At 34.5% G+C, this 23,924-nt stretch overlaps 1 protein-coding gene across 2 annotated transcripts in view; it reads left to right on the forward strand.

Moving 5' to 3' along the window:
• The window catches only part of NCBP1 (nuclear cap binding protein subunit 1), a 34,211-nt gene that overhangs the window by 2,805 nt on the left and 7,482 nt on the right, over positions 1–23,924 (forward strand). Inside the window, exons 2-17 of one of the 2 annotated variants that reach the window (XM_079113308.1) lie at positions 3,885–3,973; positions 4,492–4,592; positions 6,466–6,622; positions 8,941–9,048; positions 9,400–9,521; positions 10,962–11,031; positions 11,437–11,652; positions 13,954–14,051; positions 14,711–14,774; positions 16,190–16,300; positions 18,159–18,223; positions 18,527–18,589; positions 18,812–18,886; positions 20,775–20,878; positions 22,614–22,736; positions 23,647–23,749. In XM_079113308.1, coding sequence (XP_078969434.1) covers positions 3,885–3,973; positions 4,492–4,592; positions 6,466–6,622; positions 8,941–9,048; positions 9,400–9,521; positions 10,962–11,031; positions 11,437–11,652; positions 13,954–14,051; positions 14,711–14,774; positions 16,190–16,300; positions 18,159–18,223; positions 18,527–18,589; positions 18,812–18,886; positions 20,775–20,878; positions 22,614–22,736; positions 23,647–23,749 — 1,669 coding nt within the window. Of the gene's footprint in view, positions 1–3,884; positions 3,974–4,491; positions 4,593–6,465; positions 6,623–8,940; positions 9,049–9,399; positions 9,522–10,961; positions 11,032–11,436; positions 11,653–13,953; positions 14,052–14,710; positions 14,775–16,189; positions 16,301–18,158; positions 18,224–18,526; positions 18,590–18,811; positions 18,887–20,774; positions 20,879–22,613; positions 22,737–23,646; positions 23,750–23,924 lie in introns of those variants that run through there. The other variant, XM_079113309.1, reaches the window with a different exon arrangement.

Genomic DNA, 23,924 nt, shown 5'->3' on the forward strand with positions numbered 1-23,924 from the left:
TGTATTATCAGTCAGTTAGAACTCACCAGCAGTCTCAACTACTTGCAGTACAGTGGTAGACAATGTAAAGGTGAATCTTCCCTCCTAGTATGGAGAGACAAAAACAAATATGTATTATAATATGGTCACAAGAAGTTGGTCAGGGAACATCTTACTGAGGATGGCATCTGATCAAGTACCTGCAGGAGGTATGGTAGAAAGCATATGCTCTGTGGCAGAAAGCAGTGGTCCAAACAAAGGGAACGCTTCAGTTCAAAGATCTTAAGTCTCGGGCATTCCTGTCATGTTCACCAAACAGCAGAAAGGCTAGTGTTGATGGAATGGAATGAGGGAGGTGAAAGTTGTGGGAGATAAGAACAGAGGGATAGCAGAGGGTCACACCTTTCAGACCTTATGGGACAATTTAAAAATATTTCTTTGTTGAAACTAGCTTATTCACGATTCATGTAAACAGGTTTCGGAGACTATAACAATGAAGTTCATGTTGTAGTCATTTACAGACAAGGAAAGGGATATCCAAAATAGAAAGTAATACATATAGATATTAATCCAATGCTAAATCTACTTCATTCCTTAGCTTCCATATAAAAGTCTGAAGTGTTTCAGTTGCTGTAGAATATGCATTTTATAAGTGTTAAACATGTTATTTTGTTCTGAAGGATTAGATGTTCAAAATCTTAGCCAAAAACGATATAGCCCCATTGGAACTAGAGTTAGGCCCTTATCTTTTAGACTGTGACTGATTTTTTTACTTAATTTTGAAAAAAAAAAAATGAATAGAAGTGAAGTTTGTTATTCCAAAGAAGAATATACTTTGTTACAGAAGTGGTTACCTCTTTAAAATCTACAGGGTCAAGATATATTACTTTTTTTTTTTTTTTAATTTACTTTATTTTACAGGATTTCCACTTTGTGAGTCCAAAATTTTTTGTAGCACATATAATTCTAATAAGGATATAGAAATAATGCAATGTATTCATATAAAATTAGGATGGGGGGAGAGTCTGTGATTGTAGCTTGCTAATTAATAAAGTGCATGCTAAGCGTGTACAAGGCTCTGGGTTTGATCCCCAGCATCCCTCACTACCCCCGCTCCAAAAAAGGGAGAAGTAGTGGTAAATAAAATAAAATTAGGATTGCCTACTAATTAATTTGGGCAAAATTTATTTTTGTATTAAGGCCCTTTCAGGTGGGTTTTAATAAAGAACAGTTTCTTATTTCTATGCTAGCCAAATCCATCCAAGTGAAGTAGCAGTATATAACTGTCACTTAAAATATAAGGCTTTTATGTAGTTACATTTTACTATAAAATTTATTCTTGCTTTGGAGCTACCATAGACTTGTTTTCTTGAGGATACATGATAAAAAATCAGCTAAATGCCCAAATAGTGTTTTTAATTAAGGTGCTTTATTCTACTGCTCTGCTTTCACCCAAGTTTTGTTCTGAATTCAGTTACTTGTCCATGAGTTGAGATTGTGTCTGTAGTGCCCCCCTCCTCCACCATATTCTCTCAAATATCAGGTGAGAGTGGGATGTCGCTTACCTCTTTGTACTTTCTATCTCTTACCATTCTCCAAATAACTTAACCTTTAGTTAGCTAAAATGAAATGATTATAGTTCAGAGAGATTACTATACTCCTGCATTTTCTCATTGTTCCTCAGTAATCCTACCTTCTCTCTCTGCAGCATTGTTTACCCCTTGTCAAGCTCACAAGAGAACCTGGGAGGTTTGTTTTAAAGACAAGGTTTGAGTCCAAACTGGAGCAAGCCATCCAGATAGTTAAGTTAGGAAGGCTGTGGAGATGGGTTAAAAGGTTGCAAATTAGATGGACTAGAATGAAGGGAACAGTGTGATTAAGGTTTAAAAACAACTGCTCTCATTCAGCCAGTTTCACAGCCTCTGCATTCTTCCAGCCTCACTGAAATCTGGTTTTGAAGAATACTATTAGTATGTTCCACTTTCTAGAACAGAGTTTCTCAGCATCAGCACTATTGACATTTGGGGCTGGATTGTTTGTTGTTTGGAGATGTCCTGTGCAGTGTGGAATGTTTAGCAGCATCCCTGGCCTCCAACCCCTAGATGCCAAATGGACTCCACCAGTTACGAAAACTAAAAATGTCTCTGGAGATGGCTAGATCTGCACCCAAATGAGAACCACTGCTTAGAAGAAGGCTGTTTTAATGTCCTGACAACTTATGCAAACATTGCATCAAATAGGCAATTTTTTCTAGGGAATGAATCTTGGAAATAAAAGACCTTTTCATTCTTTGGGTAGCCAGCCGATTTTTAATAGATGATGTGACTTAGTTTTGATGTTTACTTAAGAATTAGAGTCACTGATCCCTCTCTGTCCTACATGCACACAGTGTTACACAGGCAGATATCTATAGGAATACCTCTCAACTGTTCCCCTACATCCATGTTATACTTTTTGTGGCATTATTCCTTGAAAATTATATTCAGTGGTTGTTTAAACCATATTATAATGGAAATTAAGGCGATTGGAAGTCAAAACATTGTATGTAGCCTTTTATAATATATCCCTCTAGTCCTGTCAGATCAGTAGTAGATTGGTTTTATTTAGCTTAAGTTCATATGGTGTCAGAAGATTATTTCAGTCATTAAAGAGACTTTTAACATCCCGAACTTAGAATATTTTAAGCGCTGTTTTATGAGAAGCACATATGTTTTCAACCAAATATTCCAGAGATAAATGAGGATTGTGAACTCTATAAGAATAGTTCAGTTCCCTTAGTTCTTCAGTCTGAAGAAAATCAAAATTTTATACATTTTATATGTGTCATATATGTGTGTGTATATATATATATAATTTACATACACATATATATGTCTAATCTGTAACCATATATCCAAACTGTAGATGTTCATTAAGAGAGATTACCAGCAGTTCTAGACTATTGTTTCCTTGTCCTTGTGCTGTCCTAATAAAGTAACTGCTATAAGTTAAAAATTATATTGAAGTCTTAATATATTTCACAAAAAGGATTCAGATGGTTCTGTTGAGATTTTAAAGAAAATGGTAAGAAATCACTATCAACAAAGGGAAGTCTGAACAATAGTCCATTCAGAGCTTGAGGTTGATTTGTGATAGTTTTTTAAATGAATTAGGATCAATAATTACCCAGTTAAAGCAGAAAATGATAAAAATATGTATGGTACTTTTTTCCACCAGTTATTTTATATAGTACTCATATATATATGCTACTTATTTGTTCTCAAACCAAAACTATTAATTGAAGAGTTGAGATAAAAGCTCAGGCACTTAAAAAGCAAGAAATCTTAATGTTTTTTCTTCTCTTTTCCCAATTTTTGAAGTTTTATTTTTATACCTAATGCAAATGCAAGTTTTCTTTTTTTAACCAAAAATTTCCAAAGCATTCATCTTAATTTTGCACCGTTACAGTTTCTGTAAAAATTGTTTCATTATTATTAGATTAACAAATACTGCTCTACTTGTGCTAACAGGTTTAGGATAAGCAACTGAGGATCAGTGAACAAGGTAAACAACTCAAGTTGAAAGAAGCAAAGTAGCAGTACCTGAGCGGTCTGACTATTTAGCATGTTGTTGATGCCATTCCAGAAGTGGACATGGCACAGAAGTGGACATGGCTGCTGCATTGCATAGCTCCATGGACACTCTTTATACAACTTAGCATAAACACTGGAGTTACAGTTTATGCAATGGAGACTCTTGCTTAATGTAGCATAGTTAGAAATGGAGAATCAGATAAGAGCTTGTACTCCATGTCAAAACAAAAGTAGAGCCTGGTATAAAATAGATTAAAGCCTTAAAAGGTGGAATGAAATTTGTGATAGCAGATTCATCATGTAATGTTAAATTTTTTTATGTTGCTGAAATAGGTGGACAGCCACACAAAAGGAGAAAGACTTCTGATGCAAATGAAACTGAAGATCATTTGGAATCTTTAATATGCAAAGTAGGAGAAAAGGTATGTACCATGATAGGCATAGGCTACAGTGGGTTTAGGTTCCGGGTTGTGCTTTGATTAATTTCTGCAACTGAAAACTGGATGATCCAAGTTTTAGGCAAAGCTTATATTGCTGTGCATCTGTACCCAAAGTGAATGCATATGGAAACACATGGGATGATAATTAGCAGTTTTCATAGATAATCCTTAGGGGGACCTGGGAAATAATTTTCTCAGTTTATAAATGACCTAAACCAGACCTGGATACTCGAGGATACTAATTTGCCCAAAACCAAATAGTGAATTAGTAAGATGGAATAGATCTCATGGTATTCTCCATTTCTAATTCTTATTCTCCATAGACTGCTTATTTTAAAATTTTCATTCATTCATTCTTTTTTTTTTCATTCATTCTTTTTTGTGACTTTCTAAAAGAACAGTTAACTACCTGAATTGATGTATAGTCATCTAGAAAATGTTGATTTTAATTTACTCATTGATGAGTTCTTGACTGATGGTTGATGTGGTATCCTCTACAGAGTGCCTGCTCTTTGGAGAGCAACCTAGAAGGCTTGGCTGGTGTTTTGGAAGCCGATCTTCCTAACTACAAGAGCAAGATCTTAAGACTTCTTTGTACAGTGTATGTATGCAAAAGATTTATGAATCCAGGTGATAATGTATTATCTACTCTTAAATGCTTTGGGAAATGTTCAAAAGATATGTTTATATTCCATATATCACTGGCTTTCTTTCTACTAGAAAATTTGTACAAATGAAATGACCTTGGGCCTTTGGTAAACCCCCCCCTCCTTTTTTTTTAAAGGGGTAAATAGAACTAAGAATGAACATTTTCCTTATGTTCTATTACTTAGAACTTTAGAATAATTTGAATTGACTTCCAATAAGAAAGTAGATGCTTTCTCATTCAGAGATATTTTTAAAAGCCTGTATATGTAAGTGTATGAAACAGAGTTTAGCTTATATTTTTTAATCCATACCAAATAATTTTGAGAACTCAAGTAATAGCCCTTTATGGGAGATTGAAGATGCTTTTTGAAGCTATTAAGAGGCATAATCTTTCTCTGAATTAGGTTGTTTCAATTATTTTAAAATACAGCTCATTTTTGAAATTTAAAAGTTACATCTAAAGTGAAACTATCAGTGTGTTTCATTTAAATCTCTTAATTAAAGTATAGTTAGATTTTTAATTTTTAAATAGAATTCAATTAATATTTGGGAAGATACATCCTTAGACTAAGAAACTATTAAGAAGATCATTTTGCTATAGTTATCCATAAGATAACTTTCTGTTTTGAAATTACTTTAAAAAGAGAAATAGCATTTATGTTTAAACTCTGTTGGAAGTCATGTTTGTTTATTTAAGGCTGAGCTGGTATTGGTTGGCAGTGTTCTTTTCTGATTTTGGCTGTGAGAGGCCTTCAGGGAGCATGACTTACTATTAACACAAGTATTTTCTGAAGACCTAATTGTCTCTAAATATTCTGGTCGGTACCTTAGGGCTCCACTGAATTATTATGAGTTTTATTTGCTTTTTTTTTTTTTTTTTTTTTTTTTTTTTTTTTTGAGCTATTTTCTGAAGGCTGCCTAACTTAGGAAGCAGCATTTGCTTTTTTTAATCCTTTTTTAAAATTGTGATCCTTTTCTCTACTTTTCAAATTACTTTAATGAAATCAGTCCACTTGGAGTAAGCAACTGAGATGTAACCAAATTTTGACTATATCAAAATACCATATTAAGAATTCTACAATTTGGGCTGGGGCTGTAGCTCAGTGTCAGAGCGCTTGCCTAGCATGTGTGAGGCACTGGATTCAATATTTAGCACCACATAAAAATAAAGGCATTCTGTCCATCTACAACTACAAAAAATTAAAGAAAAAAGAATTCTACAGTTTAACTGATAAGAACTTGATTGAAACTCTTTTAAATTCTTTATTTTTTTTCTAAGCAAAGTAGAATTTTAGTCCCATGACATTTGGTTAGCTAACTTTAGAAACTTGGAATGCTTTGTTCCCTTAATGATTCTGCGTTAAAGAAACTTGTTTCATCCAGCATTTCCATGATACTTTACCATGGAAACCATTTTATGTGGAATTGCTATTCAATTCCACTAAACACATTTGTAGAAAAACTGGTCTGGCCTTATTTTTATGTCAGTGTGATGACTTCAAATAAAACCGCTCTACTTTGTGTGTGTGTGTTTTACTGGAGAGGGACCCAGGCCCTCGCACATGCTAGGCAAGTGGTCTGCCTCTGAGCTACAGCCCCAGCATGTTTTACTTTCTCAACCCTTGGATTAAATAACTAGAATCAGAATGAAAAATTGTGGGGGCCACATATTCATCTCTTCTCAATGACTTTTATGCCTTTTCTGAAGTTGTTTTAAAAACAATCTCATTTCTAATTTAATGGGATGATAAAAGGTTTACATGAAATTCAACAACTTAACAATGCCATTGTTTGGGGTCTTCCTGTTGTACGGGTTCTCAAATCAGTGCACGTCTGTTACCTGAGAAGCTGACAATTTATACAACATTAGTTGGACTGCTAAATGCCAGGAATTACAACTTTGGAGGAGAATTTGTAGAAGCCATGATTCGTCAACTTAAAGAATCATTGAAAGCAAACAATTATAATGAAGCTGTATATTTGGTAAGTTATTACTTTTTGAATATTATGACATTATTGGAATGGAGGGAAGGGGTAAGCTATAACAACTAATTTATCCTTTCTCTTGAGATGCAGGCCCCTACTCACCCCACTAGCTGCTCTTTTGAAACCATTCTCATTAAAGGTACTACAGAACACAGTACCCAATCCAGCAGCTTCTCTTTACTTTGAATCCTTGGTGACCTTCCTACAGCATGTGATTCTTTACATCACTTTCTTAATCCTGGAGTTCCACGGTGCCACATTTTTTCTGGACTTTCCTGCCTTCTGTTCCTCAGTCTCTTTTATCTGGATCATTTACCTTTGTCCCTTAATTTTTTTGTGTTTCTAAAGATTTTGTCCTCACTTTTCTTTCATCTTTGTCTTCTGAATCATTCTCATTCACTCTTATAGCTTCATAAACCAAATTTATTTGACAGTGCCCCCAGAACTGAACCATATCTTTAACTTCCCCATTTCTCCTGAATTCCAGACCTCTATCCCACATTTTATCTGCATAGCCCTTAAGATACCTTTATCTACAAGTCCTTAAATTAATGTATTGTTTACACCTCATTTCCTTCTTTCCTCTCCCCCAACTCACTCACAGTGCCTACTGTCTACTGGGAAACTCATCTAGAAAACTTATCATTAAGTTTTGTCTTCCCTTTGCCTCCTTACACTGTAAGTATCTCTAAACCCTGCCAATTTTGCTCCTAAAATGATCTAAAATCCATCCCTTCTTTGTCTCTAGGGCCTCTAGCATAGTTCATACCTTTCCTCTCGTGCTCTTAAGAGCCTCTAAACTGATGTTTTTGCATCTAGATTTTCTGCCTTTGAATTTCTCTTCTACATTTGCACCAGAATGGTCTTTCTTGTAACTAGGCTTTGCTTATGTCAGTCACTAGTTAAAACTTCAATTTCTACCTGTTGTCTACAGTGGCTACTTACACAAAATTATTCATTGGATTGAAGGAAGGAAGTATTAGAACACATATTAATCTTTAATAGGAATGGAACTGAGCCTTTCTGATACTTAATACAGAGATTGGTAATGATCCCATGTATATCATAAATATACACGTTAGAAATATGTGATCAAATTCGTTTTTACTGAGCACATAATGAGGAAACTTTGAGCACAGTGGTGCACTTCTGGAATTGCAGCAACTTGAGAGACTGAGGCAGGAGTATGACAAGTTCAAGACCAGTCTCAGCAATTAGCAAGGTCCTAAAGAACTTAGACCCTGTCTCAAAAATAAAAAGAACTGGAGATATAGCTCAGTGGTAGAGTTGTAGGATTAAAGTCCAGACTCTTTAACCTGCCTTTCATGATTGCCTGTTTTTCTCTCTTTGACTTCTACACGCTCTCCATCTTTATCAAAATTACTTACAGATCCCTGGGCATACCTTGTTTTTAAACCCCTCTGTCTAGAATTCCCTCCTTGCACACCACTTGAGTACAACTTTATGGTATAGCACAACTGTTATCTCCTTTATGGTGCCTTTCCCTCCTCCCTTTGTTGCTGTTCCTGAGGAACTTTTTTTTTTTTTTAAAGTTGTTGATGGACCTTTATTTTATTCACTTATTTATATGCGGTGCTGAGAATCAAACCTACTTCCTCACACATGCTAATTAAGTGTTCTACCGCTGAGCCATGACCCCAGCCCCTGTTCCTGAGGCACTTTTAAATTTACCTTTTAGTCTGAGAGTTATCCCTTTGTGTTAAGATTGTGCTTGTACCAGTAGAGTGCGTACCCTACAACAGGGTCTTTAGTAGTACTCAGCAGTAGTATGCAAGGATACCCAATAAATATGTTTAATAATTTCCACTTCCATCGTTAAATAAAAATTATTTGTAGCCAAACAGAAAAGGAGATTGTAGGTTGAAGTAGCTAGAATATTTTAGTCTGGGTTCTTAATGTAGCACAGCATGGAAACCTGTAAATTCAGATTCCTGTCCATCATGGTGTCTCTGTCACAACTTCTCAACTCTGCTGTTTTAACACAAAAGCAACCAATCAATAAATAACTGAATGAACTTGACCATGTTCCAATAAAAGTTCATTTACGGGTAATGGCATTTGAATTTCGTATAACTTGTATGTATCAAAATATTTTCATTTTTTTTTTTCCCCCAAGCATTAAAAATCTAAAAGCCTTTTTTTGTTCCCATGCTGTGCAAAAACGGGTAATAGGCTAGATTTAGCTCTTGGAGTATAGTTTTTCAAACCATGTTTTAGACCATACAAGATTGCTTATTTTGTAATTATTATGAAGGACATCTAGGTTTAATAGCAGAAATTGTTTACCCCAACAGGTCCGTTTTTTATCTGATCTTGTGAATTGTCATGTGATTGCTGCCCCATCAATGGTTGCCATGTTTGAAAATTTTGTAAGTGTAACTCAGGAAGAAGATGTGCCTCAGGTAAGAGCAATGCATTTGCTGAGTCTCATCCCTATGTACTGTGTTAGGAATTTTTTTTCACTTGTAACCCTTTAGCAATAAACCAAAGGAAACAGCAGATTATCACACTAAAAATGCTTAATCCAAAGGTAAGTCACCTGGCATACTGATGGGTTCTCTTGACATCTGTATGTTAATTCACATTATTTCGTGTGCTAAAATTGAAATATCTGGAAATGCTCTGAATGAGCTAAGTGTCTTATCTAAGTTCTATTAAATAGCTTCCATAGGAATTCATTTTTAAAATAAATAAGATATGAATGAAAATTTACTAGCACATATTTTAAACTTACCTTTCTAAAAATTCTTTAGGTGCGACGGGATTGGTATGTGTATGCATTTCTGTCATCTTTGCCCTGGGTTGGAAAGGAGTTGTACGAAAAGAAAGATGCAGAGATGGACCGCATCTTTGCCAACACTGAAAGCTATCTTAAGTAAGGGCACAGCTCATAGTATTCTTTGCTATTTAGATAAAGGATATCTTACTAATATAATAAATGTATGATATTTTATGTTAGGAATACCAATTGAGTTTGATTTCTTAAAAAAACTAGAGTTTCTGAAGGCATTTTCTAGGTAATCTCATTCTACTGTCATAACTCAAACTTCAAAATAAGCAAATAAGTTTGCTTACTTTGCCAGTGCAAATGAGTTGGTAACATAGCTTCTTTTAAGCTACTTTTATAAATGCTTGTAAAAGGTATAAAATACCGTAGTGAAATAGTTGCTCAAATATTAGCGTGCATAAGAATTACTTATGGTGCTTAAAGTGGTCAGACCTAGTGAATTGTGTTATTTAGGAGAGAGGTTTGAGCATCTGTATTACAAACATATTCTGCAAGTGGAAAACCACTGCCCTAGTACATATATTTATTTCATAAAAGTTAATCCTAAACCAAGTCCTTAAAATAGCAGTTCTCTGATCTTCCACCCAGCTCACACTTCTTAAGTGTTTAAGCAGTATGACCCACTTTAATTTCAATGGTCCCATCTTTCCACTGCCTAACCCTCCCAAGCCATGATAAATGTCTTGGTTTATCTTGTTAGCTATAATACTAATAACAGGCCTTTTTAGTAAATTTTGGTTTAATTAACCAGCAGCATGATATTGGTTATATCTCTTAAGTTTCACAAGTTGATTTTGTTGTATCATTTTCTGCCTATTAATAGATATGTCTTTGGATACTGTGTTAATATTTGTTTTATTGGTTACAAATAAAGTTAAAAGAAGTCTGAAAGAATCTTTTACGTGTGCATATGTATAGCTCTTTGCTCTTTTTATGCAAATGGTAGTCCAGTATATACATGTGCTCTTCACTTGCTTTTTTTCCTTAGTATAATTTGGATTTGTTGTATATAAGTATATATAGCTCTACCTCATTCTCTTTAACAGCAGTATGGTATTCCACTGTTTTAAGGTACCATGATTTCTTTTAACTAATGTCTTGTTGGTGGACATTTAAGTTATTTCCAGACTTTCACTATTATAAATAATACGTCAGTGAATATTTTTGTATATATTTCTTTGTGTACATGTGCAATTATATTTATAGGAAAAGTGAATTCTTAGAAATGGCATTGTTGGGTTAAGGTTGTGAACAATTTAAATGTTTATTGGTTCAGTAAAATTGCCTTCCAAAGAGATTTTATTCTTCCAAAGAGAGTACACCAATTAACCCCTCAGCCAACAGTGTTCGAGATTATAAATTTATTATCTTGATGATTATGGTACATTATTAAAAAGTTGATGTCTGCTGATCTGAGAGATAAAAATGTTATTTAAATGCTTTAATTTGTTTTATTGATTATGAAAACCACTGAGTGTTTTTTCCTGTTTTGAATGCCTAAGTATAGATTTTCATTTTTATCATTAGGAGACGCCAAAAGACTCATGTGCCCATGTTACAGGTTTGGACTGCTGATAAACCACATCCACAAGAAGAGGTAAATCAGTTTCAGTCTCTAGTGATAACAAACACAGCCCTTGAGTAGATTCTTGTCTTCTATTTGTATACCATAGCTAGTTTTCCACATTTCATGTCAGGAATTCAGCCCCTCATAGCCCTAGCCACAGAGGGGATATTTAATAAATGTTAGAATGTAATTGAAACAGTTCCTTTTTCTGTGGGATTTTAGCTATCACAGATTCAAACAGATATGTGTCTACATATGACATAATAACAAACAAATTTTATACAAGTAAAAACAAAAACTTTGTGCCATTGTTATATATCATATATAATTACAAGTTAACTTACTTTTGTGTCCTATATGTTAAAAGGATAGTGATTTTTTTTGTCTAGTCAAAATGTTATTTATATTAATTATTAAAAATTAATCTGTCTTTAGTATTTAGATTGCCTGTGGGCCCAGATTCAGAAATTGAAAAAGGATTGCTGGCAGGAACGGCACATCCTAAGACCTTATCTTGCCTTTGATAGCATCCTCTGTGAAGCATTACAGCACAATCTGCCTCCTTTTACACCGCCTCCTCACACTGAGGATTCAGTGTACCCAATGCCAAGGGTCATCTTCAGAATGTTCGATTACACAGATGATCCTGAGGTATGTGACCAGTTAAAGTTCTAGAAAGGGGCTATGTTGAATTCTGCTTGTGGTTTAATCCTGTTTTACTTATGACTAAGATACCTTTCCAGTAATTTTTATCTTTTAGTGTTGTGACAATACAGGTAATTTTTTAATTTCACAAATGACAGTCACCTCCTTCTATAAGAAATTATATTTAGCATATATAAATAGATTAGAGGTACTCCAATAGTGTGCAGGTCAGGAGAGTAGGTTTGAAGGCCAGATTGGATTGCATTTTAATCCTATTTAATAGTATTTAATCCAAACACTATTTTTATAATCTTGGTTGAATTATTTAATCTCTGTGCCTCAGTTTCTCTAAAGGAATAATAATGTATTTTCTCATAATATTGTTAGGATTAAGTTCTTAACATGTGTAAAATGCATAGACCCAATAACTGTAGCTACTATTCTTAATAAGGTTTTGTTGTCCCCCCCAAGAAAAATGCCTACTTTTAGAGATTATCCCTATCTATAGATACATCAACTTGCCTTAAGTTAATCATATTGTGTAATTATTAAAAATAGATGCTAAAAGGTTTTTAATTAAAAAGAAAACCCAAAGATTAGTAAACTGATGTGTTAGTCAGCTTTTTGTCAGTGACCAGAATATCCAACAAGAACAACTTAGAGGAGGAAAAGTTTATTTTGGCTCATGGTTCCAGAAGCTTAGTCCATGGTCAATCAATTCCACTGCTCTGGGCCCAAGGTGAAACAAAATCATGGCAGAAGAGCATGGCAAAAGGGAAGCTGCTTAGGACATGGTGCAAGGGAAGGGGCCTGCAGGGAAGACGATCCCTTCTAGGGCATGCCCTCAGTGACCCACCCCTTGTAGCCACTGCATACTTGTCTACAGTTACTGCCCAGTCAGTCCATTCAAACTAAGATGGTCTGATGGTGTTACAGCTCTCATAATCTAATCATCTCATCTCTGAGCATACTTATGTTAGCATTGGAGCTTTTGGGGGACACCTCATATCCAAACCTTAACAGCTGACTTTATCATTCTGTCCTATTCTTTATTATGAAGTCAAGCTTTGGCAGCTATTATACTTTGTTTGGAAAATGTTATTTTGATGTTAATATTTGATTTAAAATTTTGTATTTTTAACTATGCACTAATTATTTTTTATCTTTGCACTCGTATGACTACTTTAGAACCAGGCAGCAAGTGATTACTGGATTGGTTCTGAAGAGAAACTTGTCTGGCTAACATACCATACCTGTTCTTAGTATATCCCTGTAAGCACGGAGCAGTTTCTGATACTCAGTACAGATGACACTTTGGGGTAGATAATTTTTTTGTTGTAGAGGGCTGTCTTGTGTATTGTAAGATGCTTAGCGGCCTTCTTGGCCTTGACCCTCTAGATGCCAGTTGGCAGGTATATAATTTCTATACAAAATTATCAACTCCTGTCTGCTTTGCTATATTCCATATGTAATTAAACATTTTAGTCACAACTACGTAATGGTCTAATTAGGTATATCTAACCCGATGTCTAGTTTACGTTTAAGACTGCCAGAGTCTTTACAATTTGTTATTTATGCACTGGAAACTAGAATGTAGCCACAAAATTTGTTTCTCCTGTGGTGGTTATATTTAATTGGTATTGCCTCTGTAAATGTGCTTATCTATCTTTTTCCAGAAGAGTATAAATATATAAAATACTTGTTACTCTAAAATTGATGATCAGATTATTTTTTGTTGTGGCCTTTAAACAGTATTTATTAAAGATTTTAGGCATTATAGAAAAGATTAAAGTAAAATCCCCAAATCACCATTAGGAGTCTATTGTATACTCTTTGAACTTGTATGCTGTGCATATACTTATGAAAACATTGAACAGTGTCATTTTGGAAGTATTTTTAACCTTGTTTTAAACAATATATTGATACCTTTCAATGCATATGTCATTTTTTTATGTCTATGGTGTTCAAGTAGAATTTTCTTTCAAGGTTTAAAAAAATAAATCAGACTTTGTAGGCTAGTAATATACAAAAGTTACATTGCTTTATAAAATAATTCGTATGTAAAATGGGCACTGATGGCATCTGATGGTATCATATAATAGAAGAACACTCCAACTGACAATTTCATTGTAGGTATGTAAACAAAACAATGAAATTTTCTGAAATGCTGAACTTTGACACTTCTGAATTTTTATCCCCATCATACAACATAGTGTCTGGAACATAGTAAATTCTCAAATATTTGTTGAATAAATGAAAGAAATCTGCTTTCTAGGTCTGTATTTGTATATGTTTGGTTTTCTACAGGGTCCTGTTATGCCAGGGAGTCATTCAGTGGAGAGATTTGTTATAGAAGAGAATCTTCACTGTATCATTAAGTCCCACTGGAAGGAAAGGAAGACTTGGTAAAATTCCCTTTGTGGTACTTTAAGAGGGGGAGAGGAGTAATTCTGATGGCTTAGTAAGAACAAAATGTATCTTACGAGTTACAACAATCTATTTATTCTCCTGACCAATCTTGCTAAAATCAATCACCACAAATGTTTGATTTACTTTCTCAAGGCTCTTCACCTTCGAAATAGTACTTTGTTGGGTGCTTTATAATAATGTGCCCATGATACCATTTTTTTGTGTGTGGATATTTGTGTGCAGTATAGAGAACTAGAATGGCAAACTACTTTTGGTTTGAATGTTATGGGAATAAATGAGTACTGATATGGTTTTGCTCTTTTTTTGAGTATTTATATACCCACACTTTGGAAGTTTATTTTTATAAACCCTTAGACCTTGGAAAGTTCTGGTTTTTGTTAAAGTGAAAATAAACGTATTTGGGGAGTGAACCACCCTATTAAATTAGTAACCTGTTAAATTAATAGACCTGATTATGCTTCTTTAGTATTATTACTTAAGATTCCTTTTTCTTGTGATAGACAAATAACTTATACCATAATTAAGTGAAGTAATCAAAATCCAGAACATTTCAGAAGATTTCCTTTTGAAATGGCTTGTTTGATTTCTTATCTATCTTTGTTTACTTATTAAGCTTAAATTGTACTTTTTATAGTGCTGCACAACTAGTGAGCTATCCAGGAAAGAACAAGATCCCCTTGAATTACCACATAGTGGAGGTACGCATTCCTTATGGTGTTTGTTTCTCAATTTCAGAATCTTTCTGTTGACTTTAAAGTGTAATATACTCTTGGCTTATTATTTTTTTTCTTGCTACTTGTCAGGCACTGAAAATTAACAGAGGAGCGAGGAAATTGCTGTCAGTTTTGGTGGTCTATTAGCCATGTTAGTAAAGAGAAAAGAGGAGGTTGAGACCAGTAGCGAAATGGAATTTTGAGTTGCCTATAAATTATTTATATAGTATGCCTTCATTCATGGATAGTTATCATGGATAATGTAAGTTACCTCTAGCCCTGTCAGTACATTGTCCACTTAATAGATATATAAGTAAGTGGCTTACATACTTAAAATTTTTGTATCACTCTAGGCAGATAGCATATCTTTACCTGTGTTTATCTAGCCTCTTAATCAGCATACACCTGACTACTACATTAATTCCTGTAATACAAGGTTAGGGATGAATCCTTATTTATTCTTAGAAATCAAAAGAATGAAGTGGTTTGGAATTTGGAGAACTAGAAATATTTTGGACCCCAAGTTAATTCAGACAAGAGGATGGTACTGATAGTGCAGAACCTTGAAGAGACCCTGTCCTGATAGTTTCCACCTGACACAAGTCATGCTGTTCACTGCACTTCTCCTTTATGTTGAAGTTTTCATCAAAGAGCATAGTGATGCTGTATTATTAAGATTCACATTTTATTCATCTCCTTCTTTTGTGCTTTCTTAAAAATACTTTTTAAAAATACTATATCTGCCTATCTGTACAAAACTTGTGAGAGAATATGCTTATACTGTGAACTTGGCTCATTGACTTGTCAGTTGAAATGCAAAATATGTCATATTTTTAAATCTGTAGAATGTGTAAAACTTTGTCAGAGTGAAGTATAGGAGTGAGAAAAACGGGAATAAGAAGAAAAAATACAGGCCAGGCTTTAGAATTCTAGGTTGGTGGTTCTGTAAGGAGGGTGGAAAGCAGAAGTTTCTGAACAAGAAGCGTGGCAAAGAATTCTCACACTGCCAGAGATCTAGCATCTATTACAAGTAGGAGTGTGCAATAACTTGACTATCTTCTCTTTCTGATTCTCAGAAGGGTTATTGTCACTTACAGAAATGAAACTCACCATGTACTTCCTGAATCAACTTAGACACTTCCAGTGTTGGAATTATTGCACACTTGTCAGGGAGTAGTGTGGATCAAATAAGCATTAGTCTTATATGCTCTTATTTGATTGAGTTATAAATAAAGGAGGGGAAAGATTTCATTATGGTATTTGTTATAGAAAGTAATTCTTTTTTCCTTATGAGTGCCATGGAGTTAAGAGTTTGAGTTTATTATTACATTAAGATTTTTCTAACTGTTAAGTACAACAATAGCAATTGAGTTGAGTTCTGATTCATGATTCTTCTCTAGGTGATCTTCGCAGAACTATTTCAACTTCCAGCACCCCCTCACATTGACGTGATGTACACAACACTTCTCATTGAACTGTGCAAACTTCAGCCTGGCTCCCTACCCCAAGTTGTATCCTTTGCTTTGTTTTTATTGATACTCATTGGACTGGCTTTAAAATGTTATTAAATATCTGAGCTAACTTTTCTCAATTTTGTCTTTGTTCCAACTAAACTTTAGGTTTTAGGAAGGATGGTTCCAATTTGCCTTGTTTTAATGGTGGATTCTATCATTTGAATAAGAGAGATGGACTGATATGCACATTGCAGTGTTAACATATAACACCTCCCCTCCATTATGAAGTCGAATATATTGATTGCTATACCCTATACTCTGTTCTCCTACCCAGCAGGGTCCCTCTGCTTCTACCCTGACACTGTTCTAACATGATGATCATTTCCTTGCTCTTTAAAATATAGTTTGCTGCAAATAAGAATGTATAATCTGTAGTTCAGACTGTTCTATAAAAGGATTAGGATCCGTTAATTGTAATATTTAATTCAGTATCTAACAATTTTTAAAAATTAAAAAAAATTTTTTGGCCTGCTGTTGCATGTAGTTAAGGGGAGAGAAGGTATTAACTCTCCCACTATGACTGTGAATTTGCTCATTTCTCTACTTCTATAGTTTACTTTGTTTTGAGTTAATATTATTAGGTCAGTACAAGTTCAGAGTTGTTATATCTTTGGCATTGGTCTGAAGCGATTCTTTTTATCATATGTAGCTTTTGCTTTTAAAAGTCTGTTTTGTTAAATGTAATAAAGCTTCACCATTTTTCTCTCTTAAAAATAATCTTTTTTTTCCTCTCATTCTTTTTATTCTAACTTTCTGCATCCTTACATTTTTCTGTTTTACACCCAGCATCTAACTGGAATTATAGCCAGCTTGACAATCTTTGTCTTTTAATTGGGCCCTATTTGTCATGCCTGCCTGTATTTCTTTGCTGTCATGTCTTTTGTATTACATAAGGAATTTGGGGTTTTATTTCATTTTTTTTTCTCCTATTAGTTTACAAGTATATACCTATATTTCTATAGGAATATATACCTGTATTCTTTTTGTCATGTATGCTTATTAGTCTTAAGTTAATTTCTGACCTTTCAGATAATAAAATGATCAGAAAACACTTTAATTTCTTTTTCTATTCCCATTTACATGCTACTCTTAAAACAGAGCTTAAAGGAAAAAAAAGTTTCATAACAGTAATATTCATTTAAGTAAATGTACATATCTTCCACTTTCAGGGATCTCCATTTCTCTTTGTATATCATAAATTTTCCATCCATCGTTAGTATTTCCTTTAGAGAAGGTTCACTGCTGGTAGTCTCTAACTTTTTTTGGAAAAATTTTTTTATTTTGTTTTCATTCTTTGAAAAATAATCTGGGCTTTCAGAGGAAGAGATCTGGGCATTAGTGTTCAAAGAAACTTGATTTGTAATAGCACAAAACTAGAAATAGTTCAAGTGTCCAGTGACACATGAATGGATAAACAAACTATTATATATTTGAAACAATGCTACTCAGCAGTATAAAGAAACAACAAGAATAACAACACAATGCAGACAACAACTTGAATAAATAGAAAAATAATCTATGCCAAGTGAAAGGTACCAAAGAAAGAAGAATCCATATACTGGAAATTTACTTAAAATTCTAGAAAATGCAAAATAACATAATGACAGCAGGCCAGTGGAAGCTTGGGAGAGAGGAAAAGAGGAATGGATAATAAAAGAAGCAAAATATCAATTATCTTGATTTCATGAATGTATACAGACCAGATTTATTATGCATTATTGATACTTTATAGCTTTGTAAAAAACAAAAACCGAAATATCATTTAAACATGAAAAGATGCTCAAAGTTTATGGGGTTTTTGTTTTTCGTTTTCAAAGAGGTTGGAGAATAGTTTTCCTTATCTGCAAATTCTCAGCTTGCACAGGCAACTGAAATGCTATACATGCGTTTGGACACAATGAATACTACATGTGTAGACAGGTATAATAATTGCTTATTTCTGTGCTGTTACATAAACATATATAAAGTGCGCACACAAAATAGGTGCTCAAATTATATCTGTTTCTTACCTAAAAAGAATAAAAGTAAGCACTGGTAGAAGAAGGGAAAAAAGGAACTATTAAAAATGAGTTATAAGATTTGCAGAGAAAAAAGAGGCAAGAGAAGATACAGCTGCAGGTGGGGGGTGGTTTCCATCAAGCATAAAATCAAGTTAATCTGTTTGAAAGATTACATAAATTTCTGTTCTAAATAGCAACCATTCTTCTTCCCACCCCCATGTAGGTTTATTAATTGGTTTTCTCATCATCTAAGTAACTTTCAGTTCCGCTGGAGCTGGGAAGATTGGTAAGTGTGGTATGTTTTATCTTTCCTTTCTTTTTAAGTCAAAAATCTTTAAAATTGTAATTTAAAGGCAGTCTTCTTTACTATCTGAAATCTTTTATTTCTTTGATATTAATTTACTATTTATAAATTGAATAATAGAGGAAAATTATTTCTAGTTAGTGCAGGTTAGGTATAAGTGCAGACCATGTGTAAGAACTTAAAAAACTACATTTCCTCAATTAGGTCAGATTGTCTTACTCAAGATCTTGAAAGTCCCAAACCAAAGTTTGTAAGAGAAGTTCTAGAAAAATGTATGAGGTAAGTTCTTTATGTTTTCTCCTGTATTTAGTTCTTCTAGTTTTGCTGGTAGGATATTTTTCTCTTCTTTGTACCTGATGTATAATATGTGTCTGAGTATTTGCCCTTATTCTATCTTACTTTTTAATCAGGATTTAGGCTGAAAAAAATTAGTCAGCCTTACCATCTGTATTCTATGTGAATTTAGCCAATAAGTTGTACTTTAATGTACCATAAAATTATTTCAAACGTATACAAAAGTTGACTCCCAGAATACCAAGAACTCTGTGTCCTGTTCATCTAGAGTCCCACATTGCTGGCATTTTATGATGTTTGCTCTAATGCTCACTCCTTGTCTCCTCTCCACCTGTTACAAATGTCAGAGAACAAGCGGCAGACGGGATGGACCATCATCCTTTGACACTTCAAAGTATATTTCCCCTCTTACATAACCAGCTGACACTTTCCACAAGAGAAAGTCCGCTCTGGTGCAAACTACCATACAATCCCCAGATGGCATTGCTGTTTCACCAACAATCCCATCAATGTCTTTCTTTTCTGGCACAGAAAACATGGGTAGTCCTGAGTTGTCATTCTCTTCAGAAACCTTCAGTGTTGAACAGCTGTTGTTCCTAATCTTCATCTTTCATGTCTTTGCTAGTGTTAAAGAGTCTAGACCTTACTTTCTCAGATTGCTCTGATATTTCCTCCTTAGCTTACTCAGGTCTTAGGTTATTGCTTTCAGTGTGTCACATGGGAAGGCATGTGAATCCAACCACTGGTGCTATTTTATCTTGACCACCTGGTTGTGTTGGTGTGCCAGGTTTCTCCATCTTAACCTCACCATTTTGCCCTTTGTGATTAATTAGTGTTAATCACATATTGATTAATATAATTTGGGGAAGATAAATTCTAAGTTACATTCTTGTCTTCTTCTTCATCAAACCTCCACTCTTCACTAAAACATCCAGCCTTTATCAGCCACCACTGATTGCCAAGTGATGATTCTCTTTGTCCTTTTTTTTCTTTAAACATTTATTCGTTGGCTTTCTACTATTAGAAAGAGCTATCCTTTCTCCCCTTTTGTTTATTCCTTTATTTAAAATCAAACCATGACTATTGTTATTTATTTTGATGCCTAAATTGTGCCTTGTTTACCCATGGGAACCCTGTGTAAGCCCTTTTTCTTTTTGTTTATTTAAATAATGTCCTCCAACATTCATTGAGCATTTCCTTATTTTCAGGTATGAGATTTTTAAGCCCATGTGTTATTTTTTTGACACTCTCCCTCCCCAAATCATCCACTCAGATTACCCTAGTTTCTAAGAGTGGAGTGGTAGTATTTAGGAACCAAGATCTGGGCCCTAGATTTGCTCCTTGTTATTGGTATGTGGTTGGTTCTGGGCCCTCTGGGTGAACACATATATGCATATGTACATAATGTATATCTATAAATATTTTTATATCCACCTGTGTGTGTGTTTGTGTATCCATCTCTTCACTGTCAATTTGCCATATTCCTTCTAGTTTTCCTCTATGGCATGATCTGTAAATACCTTCACAAGTAGAAACTGTTATCTTCTGTATTTATTTATTTGGTGCAATAAAACCAGTCTGTCAGCCATGCAGATTATTTCCTCCACCCTGTCCCACTCTCAGCCCACATCCTTGGTCACCAGGCTTGTGGGCCCCCTAACCTAATACACATCAGTGAAAACCAGTAAGTTTTGAAATAGGCTTGAGTTTTAGGGAGCTGCTAAGACAAAAGCCCAGAGGACTTTTTCCCCATTCACTTCTTGGTTGTCAGCTGGGCTCAGGGTGTTAGTGATAGTGACTTTCCAGGTAAGTTGGGTGTTACCAAAGAATAAAACTGATGAAAGATTTTCTGAGGCTGTTATTTGTATTGTAGGTTGTCTTACCATCAGCGTATATTAGATATTGTTCCTCCTACCTTCTCAGCTCTATGTCCTGCAAACCCAACCTGCATTTACAAGTATGGAGATGAAAGTAGCAGTAAGTAATAAAATTAGACATATGTTCGTTCCTTTGTCTTAAAAGAGTATCAGTGCAACTATTCTATGAAGTCAGTTACTTAAAAGTGGAAAAATTGTACTTTCTTTTCTTGGGGTTTATACTTTCTCTGTTTGAAGGTGGTCCATCACTAACCACTATTATTTGTCCTGTGATCATTTTGAGGATTTTGCTGAGATTTAATTTGTTATCATTGGCTTATAATTTTTATACTGCTTACAGTGTTTTGTCTTTGACATCATTTTAAATATGGTGTCAAGTATAGCAAGGTAAGTTCAGAGTTAGAATGTACTAAACTGAAAATGTGTATTTGTTATGATGATGGGGATTATGTGAATTGATTATCATCTGATAATAGTTAAGGTGTGGTGTTGGGAACATAGGTACACATGCCAGTGTGCCTCTAGAAGTAAATTCGTCAGTGTGATTTTCTTGCCTTTCATTCATAGCTTCTCTGAGATTGCACCGTAAGTCAGAGGGCTGTGATTTGAGATGCTATTTTGTACTTGGCACACTGCGTATAATGAAGGAAAGGTGTTGTACATGGGTGACCCTAGTGCAGAGTCAGGCGTAGGAGTCTTCCAAGTTGGTCTTTTGGTGTTGCAGTGAGCACAGCCCCTCCACAAACCTTCCATTTTGTGTTGTGTGGAGATTCTTTGCATCTGTCAACATTGCTCTTGTCTCTAATTCCTTTTGCTTCCTGGAGTATAGCCTAAGCTCTACTCCCATAAGTATTTTTTTTTTAACTTTTAGCAAGCCAGTTTTGTTTTGCTCTCTGGCTACCTTAAATGTAATTATCTTGGTTCCTCAACTAGAATGTAAGTTCCTTGGTGACAAAAGATTCTGGTTATATACTGTGTTTTTTTTGTTTTTTTGGTTGTTTTTTGTTTTTGTTTTTGTTTTTTTCATTTATTTTCCTCTCCCACTTTCAAGGAAAAGCTCATAGCAGGTGTTATATGACAACGCTCATGTGACCTGTTGTAATTGACTTTGTTCATTCCAGGTGCTTAAAACTCATAGTTTATGAGCCAATGTCAGGAGTCTCTTTTGGTTACCTTACTTATCTCCCTTACACTCAAAGTTGATTCCCTGTTGCTCTGGGGATGCCTTTATACAAGCACACAGTACTCAATAGATGTAAACCAGTAGTAAGCACCTGGAGTCACATCAAGAGTATCTGCCTTATGTAGATTCAAGCATGTCAAGCAGAAGAGAGCAGCAAAACACCCTCTTAAGTAGGCAGCTTTTACCTTGTTCAAGGTCAAACTTAGTTTCTGCTGTCCTAGAGAAAGTGGCAAGAAGGGGATATTGGCAAAAATGAAAGAAAAGTACTTTGGTTCTTGACTTGAGGTTACAAAGGTCTAAGAAAGTTGAGGGCTGTTAGAGAGAGTTGTAATTATATCACTTTTCCCCTCACTGCTTATCTTGAGGGAGCTCAACAGCCCTTGGACTCCGGATCTCAGCTCCGTATCATTAAGAAAGTATTGAAATGAGAATCGTCTTTCTGGTTGAGTGTTTTTGTTGTTAGGTTTCGTCTTTGTTTTGTTTTGTTTTGGCTTATTAAAGGAAACCTTCACTTACGCAGTTTAAATATTGATCTTGAGATAAAGAGTATGTTTGGGAAAGAGTTTTTTTGGTTTTGTTTTTGTTTCTGTCTCAGTTGTTCATTAGAATAGTTTTTCAGTTTGATCTATCTTCTCCTCCATTCTGTCTTTAGATTCTCTTCCTGGACATTCCGTGGCCCTCTGTTTAGCTGTTGCCTTTAAAAGTAAAGCAACCAATGATGAAATCTTCAGCATTTTGAAAGATGTACCAAATCCTAACCAGGATGATGATGATGGTAAGGAAATTAAATATTTCTTCAGTGGAACTGTGTATGTAGGCAAGTTAAAGTATAAACAACTCCGGCAACAGGAGCTCCTCTAAATCCATTGGGTCTCGTAAAGCGGTGGATCTATTTCACCTATTCAGCCTGTCATTTGTTCTTAAAACCCAGATATTTTCCCCCTTATCTAAAAAGAGGCCCTTACATTCCTGTGAAATCATTTTCCATTATGAATATAAACTGCATTCTACCTACAGAGTAAAATATACCTTGATCATTCAGTGATGTTTTAAAACATCTCTGCTTTTACCGGAGAGATTCCTGAATGAGACTTGGTGTGTTATAAAGGGAGATGTTTTCTCCAAATTAAGCTATATTGATAGTAATGTTTAACATTTACTGAGTATATACCATGTAATTCCAAACAGAATTGCAGTTTTATTTTGTTTTATTGGCAAAGGTGGGAAAATTGACAAAATAATTTCTAAGTTTACCTGATTAATAAATGGATAAGAAAAGAAGTGATAAGAGGAATTTACCTTATCACATATTAAAACATTGTGTTATGTATAGTTATCTATAATAATTAAATGGATGTGGTAGCATACAAAATGACAGTCCACTAGGACAACTGGGTAACCATTGGCAGGGCAATGGATTTAGAAAGCATAAATCGAAATGGTGATGTTAAATTTAGACACTGTCATATATCTTAAGACATAGGTTTAAGTATTCACTCTTTGCTTTTAATTAATATATGATCTTTCCATTATATATGGACTGAATATGAATAAGGAAATATGAGTGCTGTTTTTTAAAGAAATGGACCATATAGAATAATTAGGGAAACAGTTCTATAAAACTGAGAATTAAGATTGGAATTGCTATACCTTTTTTTTTAATATTACTGTGAAATATTTTTCAGATGAAGGATTTAGTTTTAACCCATTGAAAATAGAGGTCTTTGTACAGACTCTGCTACATTTGGCAGCCAAATCATTCAGCCACTCCTTCAGTGCTCTTGCAAAGTAAGTACAAGCTTGGTGAACACCAATGGCATAATAATTTTTATCTGTTTTCTTAATATGAAGATCTTAATAGTGCTATTGAATATTGGTTTTGTAGCTAACTTCCCTGTCCCAGGGCTTCTTTTAGTCTGTATGTATGGTCTGCATGTGTAGATGGAAGGTGCATTGAGAGAAA

Source organism: Sciurus vulgaris, assembly GCF_902686455.1.
Source record: "Sciurus vulgaris genome assembly, chromosome: 15".
In the NCBI taxonomy this organism is placed as follows: domain Eukaryota; kingdom Metazoa; phylum Chordata; class Mammalia; order Rodentia; family Sciuridae; genus Sciurus; species Sciurus vulgaris.